Source organism: Rattus norvegicus, chromosome 12 (genome assembly GCF_021556685.1).
Source record: "Rattus norvegicus strain SHRSP/BbbUtx chromosome 12, alternate assembly SHRSP_T2T, whole genome shotgun sequence".
NCBI lineage: Eukaryota > Metazoa > Chordata > Mammalia > Rodentia > Muridae > Rattus > Rattus norvegicus.
This window is the reverse complement of record NC_141545.1, coordinates 45581530-45598155: the sequence shown is the minus strand read 5'-3', so window position 1 is coordinate 45598155 and position 16626 is coordinate 45581530. Positions and strand designations below refer to the sequence as shown.

The following is a 16626-nucleotide window of genomic DNA, read 5'->3' as shown; positions in this document are numbered from 1 at the left end:
ACCCCAACATCCCGGGACCTGGGGAGCCCTTTCCTGCCCTCCTCCCAACAAAGGTCTGTCTGGGGGTTTAGAATTCTTGGAGCCACAAATGGAATCCCCCTGAGGTGGTCCAGCCTACTCAACAGCAATACCCCTCAGCCCCCACTTCCTTTGCCTCGGGAGTGGGGACAGTTTCCGTAAACTCTGGGCGGCTGCAGGGAGGACTGAGGACCTTCAGGGACGATCTCCTGGGAGGATCTCCAGGGACAGACCCAGCTCCCCGGAGGCCCAGAGTGGGTGGTAATCGGGGTTTCAGCGATGGGGCGGGGGCTGCAAGAGCTCCCAGGGCCCAGGTCCTGGGTTGGCTAGAGTGGGCTCCTGAGAACCCCAGCACCAAGGATGTGGGCGCCCTCACCACTAGAACTAGCGAGGTCAAAGATCCTGGGGACCCGGCACTTCCAGCCAGGACAAACCCTTAGCAGCTAAGCCGGACGTCACCAAGCAGAGCAGGGCATAGCCCGACAGCCCTAAAGTTGAATTTCTCTCTCTGGGAGCACCAGCCCCTCCTTCGTCAACTGCAAAGGATCCCACGGTACCCCGACGCCTTTCTCCCTGTGATCCCTTCCATGAGCATCTCACCGCGCCCCATTTGGAGATGGAGGAACGGTGGTTAGACCAGTAGCAGGACTGGCCAGTCAGGATCGCCTATCTCTGAGCTTAGCGGGTCCCCGGGACCCATGGGTCCCACTTTCTCCACTCAGTCCACGCCTGTCACCGGTGGCGCGCGCTCCTCTGGGCGCCCACCTGGGTGCAGGGCGTGCGGGGCCGCGGCTTTCAGACCAGGCTCACTCGCACGCCCTTCCTCTGTCCGGGTCGCCGGGGCTCCGCCTCTGGACCCGGTAAAATGGACTGAAGGATGCCGATCTCCCTGCTCGCAAGCTTATCCCGTGGGGTTGCGGCAGGGGCATAACTGCGTCGTCTACCCCCACCCCACCCCCCGCTTCCCGCCCCCGCGGCCGCGAGGGAAGCGGGCGAGCGCTAGGACCGCGCCGCTCCGCCTCCCGCCGCTATAAGAGGCCGCTCGAGCCCCACGCGGAACCGGCTCCGTGCCGCTGTCCCCGCGTCTCCACCGGGCTCGAGCTCAGCGCAGCCCAGGCAGTCCCCGTCCTGCGTGGGGCGCCCGGGGCCCCGCGGCGCACCATGGGCGCTGCCCACTCGGCGTCCGAGGAGGTGCGGGAGCTCGAGGGCAAGACCGGTTGTGAGTACCATACGGTGGCTGGGCACCTTCGCCGGCGGGGACCGTCGCTTTCATGGCCCCGCTTCGCGCCGCCGCGCTGTGTGACCTTGGGCTAGTGGCTGGCCCTCTCTGTGCCTCTTTCTCCGGCTGCTTCAGATGGGTTCCCGCCAGCCGCTGTGCGGGCGACGCCGCCGGGAGGGGTTGGCGGGGACCCCGGCCTTGGTGGGAGGGTGGCCCGGGAGGCGACATGACCCAAGACTCTCCCGGGCCAGGGCGGAGCCGGGCAGGTGGCGCGGCTACCAGGGCTGGCAGCCCGGGAGAGCGCCGAGCGCGCGGTGCACCCGCAAGTCTGCGGCTGGGGATGAGCGGGGAGGAAAGTTTGGAAGTGGCGGGACCCGGAGGAGCCGCGCGGTCCGCGGTGACCTTAGGCGGGGGTCACCCTGCCGCCTCCCCGTGTGTCCCCGCTCCCCGGCTGCAGGCTTGGGCACTCTGCCCAGAGTCCTCCGTGCTAGCCCGCACTCCCCGGACCGCAGAGGCCGGGCGGGGCGCGCGTGGGGGAAGCGCCGGTCCGCCCCGCGCTTGACCCTGGGCTCGGAAGCGACGGGGGGACCTGGACTTGCGCGTGGGCGCAGCTTGCTTCGGTGGCCGGACAGAGCCGGTTGTTAGTTCTGCCAGGGCTGTGTGACCTTGGGCCCGTCAGTTCTGGTCTCAGTTTGCCTCCTCTGAGGAATGGGAGGCTGGCGCTGCCCCGGGAATGCTGCGGCAGGAGGTTGCTGCTGAGTTGAAAGACCCCGGTCAGCCCCACCCGAGAGGGGATCCGGCTGGCACCCGCCTCCCCAAAGCCCGGTGAAGTCATAGAAAGTCCCCAGCTGCTGAGTGTCTACACCGCGCACACGGTATGTGAAGTGTGCAGCGGATCCGCGAGAGTCGTTTGTTCGGCCCGCTAAGGGCGCGCGCCGTTGGGGCGGTCCCGGCGAGCGCCGACTGTAGGTGCGCTGCCGCGAGTGTGTGCGCACCGGGTGCAAGAGGAACGGTGTGCAAGCCCGGAGTGTGTGCACACTGTGTGCAAGCGGTGAGCGTGCACACTGTGTGGGAGACCAGCAGGTGTGTGTGCAGTGTGTGAAAGCTGGGAGTGTATACACACTGTGTGCGAGGTAAACAGAAGTGTGTGCACGATATGTACAGGCATGACTATGTGTGCACACTGTGTAAAAACCGGGAGTGTATACACACTGTGTGCAAGGCAAGCAGGAGTGTGTGCGCACCGTGTAAAAGCCGGAAGTATATACACATTGTGTGGGAGGCAAGCAGTGTGAGCACTGTGTTGAAGGCAACAGAAGTGTGTGCACGCTGTGTGATCGCGTATGCACAGTGTGCACTGCTGTTTGAAGCACGGTTTCACGTTGGGGCTCAGGCTGCTGTGATCTGGGACACGCCCTGCCTCAGTCTCCCCAGTTCTGGGACTGCAGGGCAGCGTCTTCCCCCTCCCCCTTTTGTATTTTCTCTCTGAATTCATTTTACTGACCACAAACCAAAAGTTTCATAAACCTGTCCCGAGGCCCACGTGATGGAGGACGGCAGGAGTCCCCGCCCACTTCTGACTCAGTTTGACCTATTGCCAGTTGCTGTCCCAGCTGGTGTGGGGAGAGCTGGGATTCTGGCCGCAGATTGGGTCCCCACCGGAGCAGCACCCAGGGCCTTCTGGGGGAATTCCAGCGGGCTGTGGGTTTGACAGTGACGGGCTGCAAGGCATGCTGGGAGCCTTGTCAGTTTCCTGGGCCCAGCCTCCCACGGTGACAGATGCTCAGGCTCAGTGGCTGCCTGGAGGTGGCTGGGGTGGCTTCTTCACTTGCTGCCTGGGCTCAGAATTCATTTCTAAAAGGAGTTGGAGGGGAGAATCCCAGGTCCCCACAACCCCAGGAACAGTGTTTCCTAGGGTCCCACAGGCCCTGAAGGTGGCAGGTATGGTTTGAGCACTTTCACCCATTTGGCAAATCTTTATGGACTAGAGTTTTTCAGGATTTTAGAGGATGTGGAGGTGACCCAGAGAAGTCAATATTCCCAAACAGGATGCACAGCACACAGATCCACCTCATTGGCATTAAGTTTCCAGGAACAGAAAACGGGGGGGGGGGGGGGGGGGGGAGAGCGAGGCGGGGAGGGATAGGCCGGTAACTAAGGAGCCAGTCATGTGACAGTGACCAGAACACTGGAGTAGCAGGTGCCAAGGCCCTGTGGCAGGAGGCAGTTGGTCAGTGAGATTGGCCGATGACACAGCAGTCCTTCAGGCTCAGGCTGCACTGCAGCCCAACATCAGGGGTCCCTTGTGTTCCTGTGTCTCAGTTTCCTCTCCTGTCAGATGGACGTAGCAAGAGTGCTTCCCAGCTCTCAGAGCCATATTGAGCTCTTGGTCCCTGTATCCCTGCTGTGTGACATTCAGCAGGTCACTGCCTCTCTGAGCCTCAGTGCCCCACCTGAGCGTCGTCTCTGAGCAGTTGTGTGGACCTGGGAGGTGACATTAGCGAGGAAGCTACTGGACGTGGCGTGGGATTGGACAGGATCATGATGTGAGAACTTTCGGACGGCCAGTTGGACACCACTGCTCTTGGGCTCGCGTGTACAGGAACCTAGAACTTTACACAACACCCAGTAGGTCTTCACCCACATCTTCCAGGAAGCAGATAAGGCCGTTTCCTCTCCTGAGGGGAACTGAGGCTCAGAGAGGGACAGCGTTTTGCTCACAGCACCACAGCTGGGAGTGGCGGGTTGGGAGAGGGAGAGTTGTCCACCATGTTGTGACCTCTGGGGCAGGAACCGCTGCCCATGATGCATTGCTCTAACTTTCCTCACCCCAGGACCTTTGCACAAGCTTTTCGCTGCCCCTCCACTCTGCACCATCTTGATCAATGTTTGCTATTTATATGGGAGAATCCTCCTGTTACCTCCTCTTGGGTTAAGATTTCAGGGCAGAGTTCCCACCACCATCTAGGGCCCTGAGAGAATTTGCCTCCTTCCAGAAAACTTCCCTGCTTGGCCGCTCCCATGCAGCTTCGGTGGATACCCTCAGACCTGGTCTCCCTTATCCCACGCATTCCTCCGCTCCCACCTCAGACCATCACCTGCCTCCCCCTAAAATGTGCCTGCCCCCACGGAGTTGCTGGCAATGAGACCGCGGGAGGCTCACGTGAGGGGAGGGGGTTTCTGAGCTCTTTATATTCCAGAAAGCATCGCTGAGACCAGGGTTGCCTCCCGCTACAGGCCTTGTCCCCGCCAGCCTGAGTCACCCCAGGGAAAACCTGAAGGGAGCTCAGGAGCTTGCCTGCCCCCACAGGGCACACCCAAGGCTCCGCCCCGCCTCCCTCCACAGTGAGAACTGGTTGACTCTTGTCTCAGGCCTCCCTCTGAGCACCCACCTAGATTGTTCCAGAGCAACTGAGGACCTCAGCCTCTTTCCATCTAGGAGGGACATCAGGTCAGGGCTGTGACCCTCGGGATTCTGAGCTGGCCTGGTGCTCCCTGCCCCCCCCCCCCGCCCCGCTCTACTCCAGAGCTCCTGATTGAAGGCAGACAGGAGGATGCTGGGAAAGGCAGGGGGTCCATCCTTCAGTCTCCAGACCTGCAGTGAGGCCAAGAAGCTGTCAGAAGAAGCAGAACCTTGGGCCGGAGCTCAGCCCTTATGGCAACATTGGCAACGCCATGCTGTTTGCCCAGCGCCAAGAGTAGCCCGGGAGTCAATAACTAGGACTTGTTCCAGGGCCCTGTGGGGATGCTGCTGGCCCATTGCATGGATGAGGTCATAGAGGCTCTGCAGATGGATGGGTGGGGGAGAGGAGGAGGACGGAGTGGGGAGAGGGAATGGGAGAGGGAGAGAGAGAGAGCTCGAGCGGGAGAGCCTCCTCTCCAGGGGAGAGCCAAGGACCAAGGACCACTGGGGGGCCTGGATCCTGCTTTTTTTTTTTCTATTGAGTTCTACCCTTGAGGAGGCCATAATCCTCTTTGTCTTGTAGAACTCTGGCTGGAACCCGGGGTCCTCACACGTGCTAGGCAAGTGCTTCACCAGTTAGCTGCATCCCTGACTCACCATTTTAAAATTTTTTGAGGGGCTGGGGATTTAGCTCAGTGGTAGAGCGCTTACCTAGGAAGCGCAAGGCCCTGGGTTCGGTCCCCAGCTCCGAAAAAAAGAACCAGGGTTGGGGATTTAGCTCAGTGGTAGAGCGCTTGCCTAGGAAGCGCAAGGCCCTGGGTTCGGTCCCCAGCTCCGAAAAAGAAAAAGAAAAAAGAAAAAAAGAACCAAAAAAAAATTTTTTTTGAGACGTTGTAGACTGGCCTTGAACTCAGGACCCTCCTGCTTCAGCCTCCCAGCAATGGCACCTGCAGCTTCTTCACTGCCTAGGAGCCCTATGTGTACAGACCTTGGATGGGGGGTGGGGGATGGGCGGGACCTCTGTCCCACAGAAGCTCGAGAGTCTGAGGTGCAGGGGGTAAGCTGGCACGGGTGGGGCTGGCATTTCCTGTGTTCTGCCCCCCACTAAGGCATGAGAGCGTCAGCCAAAGCCTCCTTCCTCAGCAGCAGACCCTCCCAGGGAGCCTCACAAAAGGGGGCTAACCCCACAGCTCTCTAAGTTCCAGTACAAGAACATGGGAATCCATCTGTGTCTAGGAGGTAACAACAAGCAGGCACCTGTTATCCCAACAGAAGGAGCATGAGTTTGAGACTGGGCTGTCTCTAGAAAATGGAGGAAGAGATTAGATGAGTTACTTTGTTTGTTTGTTTGTTTGTTTGTTTGTTTGTTTTTCTGGGACAGAGTTTCTCTGTGTAGCCCTGGCTGTCTTGGGAAGGTCTTTATAGACCAGGCTGACCTGGAACTCACAGACATCCTCCTGCATCTGCTTCCTGAGTGCAGGGACCAAAGGAGTTCCCCACCACACCCAGCAGCTTCTCTCCCTCCCCTTCCCCCTCCCTCCTCCCCCTCCCCCTCCTGGAAAAGTTCATGGAGGGTCGGGTCGGGATCCTAGTGTGACAGCCCATGGTCACATAGATGCTGAGTTGGAGTCCAAAGCAGCCCCTCTAGTGAGGTTTCAAATGCAGGGGTAGGGTGCAGCGGAAGGAAGGGAGGGAGGCAGAGACCCCAGAGGTAAAGGACAGAGCCTGCAACCACAGGGGTCCCTGGCATGCCCAGGAGAGACCTGCATGTTACAGCCACAGGCTGGTGTACTGAGTTATTCTGGGCCTCAGGGATGATAGCACCGGTTCTGAGGGATACGGAATGTTCAAGCGTGTTTAGTGCTGGGCAGTTAGGTTGGAGTGGGAGTCGCCCCCTCTGTCTCCTGGAGGCTTCCTGGGTGGCTTACATCTGCTTCAAACTTGTGTTGTCTGTGAGAGAGCAGGTGGCAATTGCTGGAGTTAGGGACCTGCAGTAATGAGTTTCCCGGTGTTCCTTCCCACACGGCCTACACACCCAGCCCAGTACAGGCATGCTATTTTGTTTTGAGCTGATGCCCCCACCCCCGGATGTAGCAGGGAGGTTAATCAGAGCTCAGGCATACAGCCGGCTGGGTGACACAGACCAGACGGCTAGATGACAGGCCAGACAGTGCCGTGAGCACAGATGAGCTCCAATATCCCCAAAGTACTTTGGTCTCTGGTGCCTTAAGCTAAGGGATGTGGGGTTTGCGCATCTCAGAAGGACCTGCTGCTCTAGGAAGAAGGCAGGCTAGGGCCAGAGGGAGGAGCAGGGGTACCAGACAGCTTGTCACTTCCTCCAACTTCATCATTAATTCATGAAGCCAGAAGGTCGACTGGGCATTTCCATCGGTGGCAGCCATTACCTTCCGCACTAGGACAAAAAGGTTCTTTGTTGTCCCCGCAACATGACCTTTGCAGACAGACGTGCTGTCAGCAGTGGCCTTCCACTTGCGAGGTGACAGGAAGTGTTCGAGGCCATGCCAGGGCCTCGGGTCCTCTAGAAGAGGAGGCAGGAGGCAGAGACACTGCTGCTGAGGCTGAGCCTCCCAGAGCCCCTTCATGAGGAGTCTAGCTGTGCCTCAAGGCCCTCTGTGGAGTATATCTTACCACAAGGGCCACAGCTGGAATAGGCAAGTGTGGGCTAAGTATCCATCTCAAATCTAGTGGGCTCCCGAATACAAACTTTCTGAGCACTGGTGTGATACCCCAAGTGGAAAATTCCTCCCCATCTCATGTGATAGATGAGCTCAAGACACATCAGGGAGACTTCATGGGGGAGCGCAGTGGGAGGGCACGTGCCTAACGTGGGAGAGAGTTTTGGATCAGTCCCCAACACCACAAAAAACAAAGTAGATGCCTTAAAAATAAATGCTGGCAGTGGTGGTGCATGCTGCTAATCCCAGTACTACAGAGGCATAGGCAGGGGGATCTCTGTGAGTTTGAGGCCAACCTGGTCTACAGAGTGAATTCCAGGACAACCAGGGCTACACAGAGAAACCCTGTCTTGAAAACCCAAGTATGGGCTGGAGAGATGGCTCAGAGGTTAAGAGCACTGACTGCTCTTCCAGAGGTCCTGAGTTCAAATCCCAGCAACCACATGGTGGCTCACAAACATCTGTAATGAAATCTTCTGGCCTGCAGGTATACATGCAGGCAGGATGCTATATACATAATAAATAAATAAACCTTTTAAAAAAAAAAAGAAAACCCAAATATAAACACACACACACACACACACACACACACACACACACACACACACACACACACAGTCTCAGCCTATGGCATGCCTGCTGAGCATGTATGGAACCCCTGGGTCCAATAACCCAGCACCAAATAAAACCAGTGTGGCGATTCCAGGATTTGAGAGGTGAAGGCAGGAAGATTAGAAGTTCAAGGTCATCCTCAACTACATAAGGAGTCTGAGGCTAGCCTGGGCTACATAAGACCCTGCCTGGAAACAAACTATTACATAAAATAACTTTCGTGTCTCCACTTGGGCCCCATCTCTAAGATACCTCACCCTTTCACAAAGTAGCACCTGAAACATGCACCTGAAAAAGGACGCTAAGGCTTTTAAATCATTGTAATTACAGGGTGATTACCTCTGCAGCTGGCCACATTCCAACATAAATTATATTTGCCTGTGCAGGTCAGTGCTTGTGTGGGTGCATACCCCACAGCACAGCTTTGGTGGCAAGAACCTCTACCCTCTGAGCCATCTCGCTAGCCCTGCGTGGCAGTTTTTACATCCAAACTCCATAATGTCCTCTTATCTTCAGCGTGCCAAAAGTGAGATATTATCTCTCCCATTGTGCTTAATTTAGTCTGGCTACCTGGTTTTATTTCTGAAGCCTGCAAGCTAGCTAATTATCCTTTTGGGCAAACATCTCATTCAATACATTTTTCCATAGATTTCCCAGCAAGGGTCTTATAAACTGAACTCTCCTCTGCTGGTGTCTATGAATGAACATTGGGCTGGGTATAAAATTTTAGCTTTCTAGGCGGTCCCCTGCTCCCAGTGTTCTGTTTTGGATTACTGTTGAGGTTTTGTCTAGTGGGTTTTTGTTGTTTGTTGTTATTGTTAAGACTTATTCTTGCTCTGTTTTAAAATTTGTGTCAGTGTTTTTTATACAATCGTGCCTGGGAATGGATTATGCTGTTCCAATCTAAAAAGGATTCATATCTTCATATCACAAAAATTATTGCTTCTCTATGAGTGATCTTACAGTGGTTCTTGTTACAAATATGTTGGATCTAGTTGTTGTCTTCTGAACACCTCTTGACCTTTTTACCTTTTTTTTTTCATGTTTTCTTTATTGCTCTGAGCCATAGCGAGCTTCGTTTTCTTTTCTTTTTTAATATTTATTTATTTATTTGTAAGTACACTGTAGCTGTCTTCAGACACACCAGAAGAATGCACCAGATCTCATTACAGATGGTTGTGAGCCACCATGTGGTTGCTGGGAATTGAACTCAGGACCTCTGAAAGAGCAATCAGTGCTCTTAACCACTGAGCCATCTCTCCAGCCCGAGCTTCGTTTTCTTAGGTTACCTTCTTCTCTCCAGCTAAGTTGTAGCCTTTACTCATTGTGCTGGCTAGTTTTAAATCAATGTGATACAAATCAGAGTCCTCCGTGAGATCTTGCTGTAAGGCATTTTCTTAATTAGTGATTGATGGGGGAGGGTCCCGCCCACTATGGGTGGAGCCATCCCTGGCCTGATCGTCCTGGGTTCTGTAAGAAAACAGACTGGTCAACCCCTGAGGTTGTACTGAAGCCAGTAAGCAGCACCCCTCCATGGCCTCTGCATCAGCTCCTGCCTCCAGGTTCCAGCCCTGTTTGAGTTCCTGTCCTGACTTCCTACGGTGATGAAGAGGGGTGTTGAAATGTAAGCTGAATAAACCCTTTCCTCCTCAAGTTGTTTTGGGCAGTAATAACTAACCCTAAGATGCCCACTAAAGTTTTAAAACTCTAATTACAAATCGTCTGCAGGCTCACTCTGTAGAGTTTGAATATCCTGCTTTGATTTGTGTGGTTTGGCCTGATCTTGAGTTCAGGTCCTGCTGGGCTTTCCTTCCCTCTCACAGGGCTCCTGTGTGTCCTGAGCCACAGAAGTAATTTCCAGGGTGCTCTGCACCTGTTAAGTTTCTCGGGGTTCTCACCAGTCTGCAAACATTCCCTATGTAGACTCAGTTTGGGACTGAGGTTGGGAGGTTCAGTGGAAAGTGCTTTGCTGCGTGTGCGCATGTGCGTACGTGCCCGCGTGCAGTCCGGGAATGTTTTCCAGCACTGTGCATTTTTTGACCTGCGTGCGGCACCGGCTTTGGAGTGGCGGAAACATTGTCCTCCGACCCCCTGGGTGTGGATGGCTACCTTTTGCATGTCAGTGTTTTGTGGGGTCCTTAAGTTTACCCAGACCCAAGGCCAGGTGGGTCTCTCAGTGGGTTTAAAGCCTCCATTTTCGGCATCAGAGCTTGTAGCCATTCTAACACTGTCCGGCAACTTCAGCTCATGACCCTGTGCGGTCTCAGTCTCTCCTTGCTTCTGGCCTTTGGGTATGTCCTCCTCCCTCCCTGTGACCGGTTCTTGACTGGCATCCTGAGCTGTCCTTGAACTGGAGATACTCCTGCCTCAGCCTCAGCTTCCTAAATGCCGGATTTATAGATATGTACAACCAGGCCCTGCCCAGGGAAAGCCGTTCCTTCTAAGCTTAGCGGGTTATGTAGGTGGGTACTGGTTTCCTCCAGTGGCCACGTGTTTGGAGTGTCAGGTGAAGCCTGTGCAGCTCTCATAAGCCCGGCCTGGTTCTCTGACTTCACTCTGGTTTAGGTTGCATGTGAGGTAAGTTACTGCCGCTTGATTCAGCCTCAGATAAGTTAGCTGAGAGAGTTCTGAGGGCGGGGCGCGGCTGTCTCCTGGGTGCTGTCACATTCCGCCCACTTTCTGAATGTCTGCATGGATGGAGGTTGCCCCCACCCTTCTGAATGGCTCCTTCGTAATGCAGAAATGTAATGTGCCCCTCGCTCTGGTGCTCTCAGCTTTTGGATACAGAGCGCAGCAAGCGGCAGGAAGAACAAGCCCTACCTGTGGTGTTCGGAGTCCTGTGACCCTCAGGGAGCCTCACTGCCTCTGGGACCCTGTCTCCTCAGCGGTGAAGTGGGTGTGCTGCCTGCACTTTGAGGAGAGCTTGCCTAGCCCTGGCTCAGCTCCTGCCTGAGTCAGGCTGTCACTCTCTTTATTCCTGCTATAAGGCAAAAAGTAAAGAGCAGAGTAGAGCTGGGGGGAGGCGGGCACACCCCAACTGTGGTGCTCGGAGCCGCGCTTTCCCACTCTTACAGCGTCTTGCATTGCTTCATCCGCTCAGCACGCAGCGAGCTCACCGGGCACGTGGCAGGACCAAGGCGGTCCACCCATCGTGTCTACTCCCCACCTCCCACCCCCAGGGATGTGTTCTGTACAGAAGAAGCCCACAGTGTCCCCAGCAGGACCCTTGGTGCCCAGAGTGACAGTGGAGGGCGTATCAGAGACGTCGTAGGCTAGGCCGGCTCTGCCCCGGGGAGTTGGTAGCTTTTGCACGGGCCCGAAGTCTCTATGAAAAGGGTCTGTGCTCCCGGTTGGATTTGAAAAACCATTTTCAAAAGGCCAGGTGCATCCTTGGTAGAATTTTGAGTCCATGGCAACTGGGTGGGCGCGACCGAGGCGTGGTTGCCAAGGCAGCAGGTGGAGGAGGGGTGCTCACAAGAGAGGGCAGCTGGCACAGGATCCCCTGCGAGGAGGCTCCGGAAGCCCAGTCTCCGTTCCTCCCTCCCTAGCTTCGAATTAGTCACTGCTGTGTCTGGAGCCCCAGGTGGCCTCCCTGTAGCGCTCCGAGCTGCTCAGCAGAACAGCCCTGAAGATTGGGGTTGTAGGGCACCGCAAGCCAATCATGGCCAGGCTAATGACTTGTTTCTCTAACCAGCTACATAGACGCTGATTTTTTTTTGTTGTTGTTGTTGTTCGTTTGTTTTTCAATTGGAGCCAAGGTTCATGTGACATAAAATTTGCCATTTTAGGCCCGGGGAGATGGCCCAGTCAGTAAAGTGACACCTGTGAGCACAAGGCTCTGAATTGAATCCTTGGTACTCATGTAAAATGCGGTAAAAACCTACATCTATCCGCAGCACTGGGGATGCAGAGGGGGAGGGGCCCTGGGGCTCCACGGCCAGTCCTCCGCTGACTGAATCTGTGAACTCAGGTGCAGTGAGGGACCCTGGCTCAAAACCCAAGGTTGACAGTGACAGAGGAAGACACCAGATGTTGACCTCACCCTTCCCACAGGCCCCCATGTAAACACACAAGCACACCCACATACACACATAAACACACGTACACACACACATACACACATGTACCTGCATATACACACACTCGCGCACACACAAGCACACCCATGTATACACATGCACACAGTTACGTATACACACGTGTGCACACACATACAGGCACATACACACAAACACGTACACACATATGTAAAGACAAGTACATACATGTGCACACAGTTATGTATACACATGTGTGCACACACATACAGGCACATACACACAAACACGTACACACATATATAAAGACAAGTACATACATGTGCACACAGTTATGAATACACATGTGTGCTTACACATACAGGTACATACACACAAACACACATATACACATGTATGTAAAGACAAGTACATGTGCACACAAGTACACCCTCTTGTATATGTACACACACATACATATATACATACTTACACACATATACACATACACACTCACCATTTTAACTACTGTGAACAGAATTCAATGCATTCAGTGTTCTAAACTACCATCTCGGTTTCCAGAACATTCCATCACCCCACCACCACCACCAATTAAACTCTGTACCCACCCATTACCCATCTTTATCCTCTCCTCCTGCCCCTTGCCCAGCAAGAGTCCTGCTCCATTCCCATGGAGTCACCTGGTACATCACTTGACATGTAGACCGGGTGTGGACCAGGTGGCTTTGGTGCTGGCTATGATGTTGTCAATGCTCTGTGTGCCAGTGAGGGTCCCCATGGCCTCTCTTGACTGTGAACAGCCCAATGCATTTCTCCTTTCATGCAGTCATCCACAGGAGACAAGGCTGTTGCCACCTTGGAGAGCTGTGAATAGTGTTTGTGACTGAGAGGGCATGTCACCACGGAGCCACTTCCCAGGAGGTGGGAGGTGTTATTGTTTTCTCAGAGGAGGCGGCGGCAGGCAGATCGGCAGAACGGAGCCTGCTTAAGGAAGGGGCTCAGAGCTGCCTCTCCTTGCTGCTGGCCTGGGCCTGGGCTGATCTCTACGTTCATGGAGAGTTCTGTGTGGGCAGAGTCCTAGCCTGTCTATGAGATACTGAATCACACAGCTCCTCGTACCCTGAGAGTCCCCCCTCGGTGTCAAACATCCATATATAGGTGGTGTGGCTGCTGGGCACAGCGGGAGGTAGGGAAGCTTAGGGAGCCTCTGAGGAGAGCAGGGTCAGGCCCCTCTGGCTGACTTGCCTCTCAGTGTTTGGCCCTTTGCTTCTCTCTGGGTCCGCTGCACCTGCTGCTCCCACAGTTCCTGGCCCTTTCTGGTTCTATACAGGTCTTGCCAGGAATCCTACCTTCCCTGAAGGTGAAGGTTCTAAAACTTATCTAATGGATGAAGCCAGCAAAACTCCCCCTGCCATCTCCCCACCCCCATGCCCTCATGTCTCAGGCTGCAGGGATCCCCATCAAATGATCCCTCCCACCCCACCCCCAGAGCTGGAAATACCTTTCCCATCACTCTTGTGAGGAGCAGAATGCACATGGCCTCCTGAGGCCTTGTTATTACGTTATGTGGGTCACATGTCGACTTGGTAGTATTTCAGATATCGTGAACTAAAGAAAATGTAATCCTAAAATTAATTTCACCCGCACGTGGGTCAGCTGTTATTAGAAACTCTAGGAAGCACGATTTACCACAAGCATGGTGGCCACACCTTTGAACCCAGCCCTTGGGAGGCAGAGGCAGGTGGATCTCTGTGAGTTTGTGGCCAGCGTGGTATGAGTTACATAGTGAGACCCTGTGTAGAGGGATTTATTTATTTATTTATTTATTTATTTGTTATGTATATGAGTACACTGTAGCTGTCTGCAGACACACCAGAAGAGGGGATCAGATCCCATTACAGATGGTTGTGAGCCACCATGTGGTTGCTGGGATTTGAACTCAGGACCTCTGGAAGAGCAGTCGGTGCTCTAACCACTGAGCCATCTCCCTAGCCCCAGTGTAGAGGGATTTTAATCCAGCAATTTGGCTGCTCTGGCCAGGGATCACACCCAAAGGCAGCCTAGGTCTGTGTGTTCAGGCTGGAGTACAGACACACCCTTAGTACATAGCTTTAATCCCTTTGACTAGAATACAGACACGGCTTTAACCCCTCTGGCTGGAATACAGACGTGCACACACCTTTAATCCCAAACAGTGAAGGTAAAGTTAGTTTGTAGAAGGAAGCAGCCAGCATGCATGTTTGAAAGTAATGTCTGATTGAGAGGCAAAGTGATGAATTGGAGAAAGATTTGACAGGATGAGTCAGAATACACCCAACTCTCATGAGAAGGGCACAGGAAAGAGAGGCTACTGAAAAGTGAGAGCGAGAGCGAGAGCGAGAGCGAGAGCGAGAGAGAGAGAGAAAGAGAGAGAGAAAGGAGAAGAGGAGAAGAGGAGAAGAGGAGGAGGAGAAGGAGGGGGGGAGGAGGAGAAGGAGAAGAAAGAGGAGAGAGGAGCAGGCATTGGGGGAAGAGGAGGCAGTTTTCCTGAGACAGTTTTACACTGACAGGTTGTAGGTAAAGAATGAGCCAGACACTGAGGAGGAGCCAGAAGTTCAGAACAGATTGCCAGACTTGTTTGAGGCCAAGCAGAGAGAAGCTAGGTTGAGTTCATCAGCTTGGAGAGGAGTTTTGAGCCAGAGCGGCTGAGTTTAACCAGCCAACCAGAGTTCAGAAAGAACTAGAAAGGGTGAGCTTATTCAGCAGCAAGTCTTCGAGGTGAAGATTACATCTAGCGAATACAAGTTACTGTTACAACCCTGTCTCAAATAGTCCAGGATGAAGAGCTGGGGCTATAGGTCCGTTGGAGAGCATTTCCCTAGCATGCATGAAGCTCTGAGTTCAGTGCCCAGCACAGCATTAACAGGCTTGGCAGCTCATGCCTGTAATCCCTGCTCTCAGGTACAGATGGGGGTTCTAGGTCATCTTTGGCTATGTAAGTGAGTTGGGGGCTAGCCTGGGTTTCCTGAGAGCCTGTCTCAAAGTGGGAGAGAGAAAAGGAAGGGAGGCATGTCCTTTACAAGACTACGTGTGCCCAGACAATGGCACTGAGCCAAGGATGACTTATTAATATTTTTGTGAGCGTCTGCTGTCCCATATGCCAGGTGCCAGGTGCCAGGAAATGTCATCACGGCTGATGCCTACGCACTGTACGGAGAGAAACTGGGAAACACAGGGAGGCTAAAGACAAGTCTCAAGTCCCAGCACCATGAGCTCCGTCACGCTTTTTTTCTGTGCACTTATGTGCATTATCCTCTTGGCTAGTTGGACTGTCCCCTTGGCACACTGGGAACATTAAATATTGACTCTTGATACTTTAGAATAGTTTTTCAAGGGCTGGAGAGGTCTCTCAGTTCGTAGAGTGCTTGCTTAGCATGCAGGAGGCACTGGGTTCCATCCCCAGAAGTACACAAGCCAGGTGTGGAGATGTGTGCTTGTAGTCCCAGCACTTGGAGGGTGAAGGCAGGAGTATTATCCTCAACCAAGGAGAGAGTTCAAGGCAGCCTGAGATACATAAGATTCTGTCTCAAGTTAAATTTTCAAGGCTGTATAGTATTCTAGATCAAGTGTCTCAAGTAAGTTTTCAAGGCTGTATAGTATTCCAAATCAAGGATGATGCAGGGTGACCGTGGTTTCCTGGGGTTTGGTACTTTCTCCATCGTATGGTTGTTACTAGCTTTTGTTACTGGGCAGGCAAGCTTCTGTGGCTGGCTCTGTATACTCATCCTTGCTCCTTGGGTTTGTTCTGCTCAGAAGAATGTGTACACCATCACCTGGTACAGATGCCACGCGGCACAGAATAAGCCTGAGTTTCTGGTAATTGCGGTGCAGCCCAGTTCTGCCCTTTTCAGTATGAGTGCTGAAGAAATGGCTGAAGATGCAGCTGAGGCAGGGGGATTATAGCCATGGGCTTTTCAACCCGTGCCCCAGTTCTCAAAATAACGACCCTGAGACTCTATATTTACAAACAAATGCCTAGGCCAGAAGTTTGGGCTTGTTCCCTGACTCGCTGTTCCTGGGCCTGACTCTATCCCAGGGTTCCTTTCTCCTTATGGAAACTCCCGCCTCCTATTTCCTGCGTCAGCTGAAGGCCATCGGCTTTTTATTGACAGGTGAAGCTTCCACACAGAACACAAGAGATTCTCTCTAAAGAGGACTGCGTGGACACAGTTCAGGGCACCCAGCACAGCAATAGACCACCGGGTAAAAGACGTAGCAAGTACAGATTTGGTACAGAAAGACATGTTGAAAACAGTCCCAGGTCAGAAGCACTTCCGGTTCTTCCCAAGCGTTTGGGCCAGAACGGTTGCAGGGTTGCCAGGGATGCTGGGACGAAGCAGGGATACACATGCGCATGCTCCATACTTGTTGGGAGTCTCACTTTCGGGACCCACACCTCCCTCCGCAGGGGAGTTCTGGATGGATTAAGGTTTTGATTGACTCATGGGCATCAGAAAACACACAGAGCATTGGGTTTGGGCCCCAGCTCCTATTAAATTTGGACGTGGTGGCACACACTTGTAATCCCCGTGCTCAGGAAGTGGAGGCAGGGGGATCAGGGACTTTGTCGTCATCTCTTGCTACAATAGTAAGTTTAAAGCT

At 53.8% G+C, this 16626-nt stretch overlaps 1 protein-coding gene across 2 annotated transcripts in view; it reads left to right on the top strand.

The window, feature by feature from the left end:
- The first annotated feature begins 1076 nt into the window (after positions 1 to 1076).
- The window catches only part of Tesc (tescalcin), a 33813-nt gene continuing 18263 nt past the window's right edge, over positions 1077 to 16626 (top strand). Inside the window, exon 1 of one of the 2 annotated variants that reach the window (XM_087578116.1) lies at positions 1077 to 1237. In XM_087578116.1, the coding sequence (XP_087434242.1) occupies positions 1180 to 1237 (58 nt within the window). In that variant the 5' untranslated portion in view covers positions 1077 to 1179. The remainder of the gene's footprint in view (positions 1238 to 16626) is intronic. The other variant, NM_001398612.1, reaches the window with a different exon arrangement.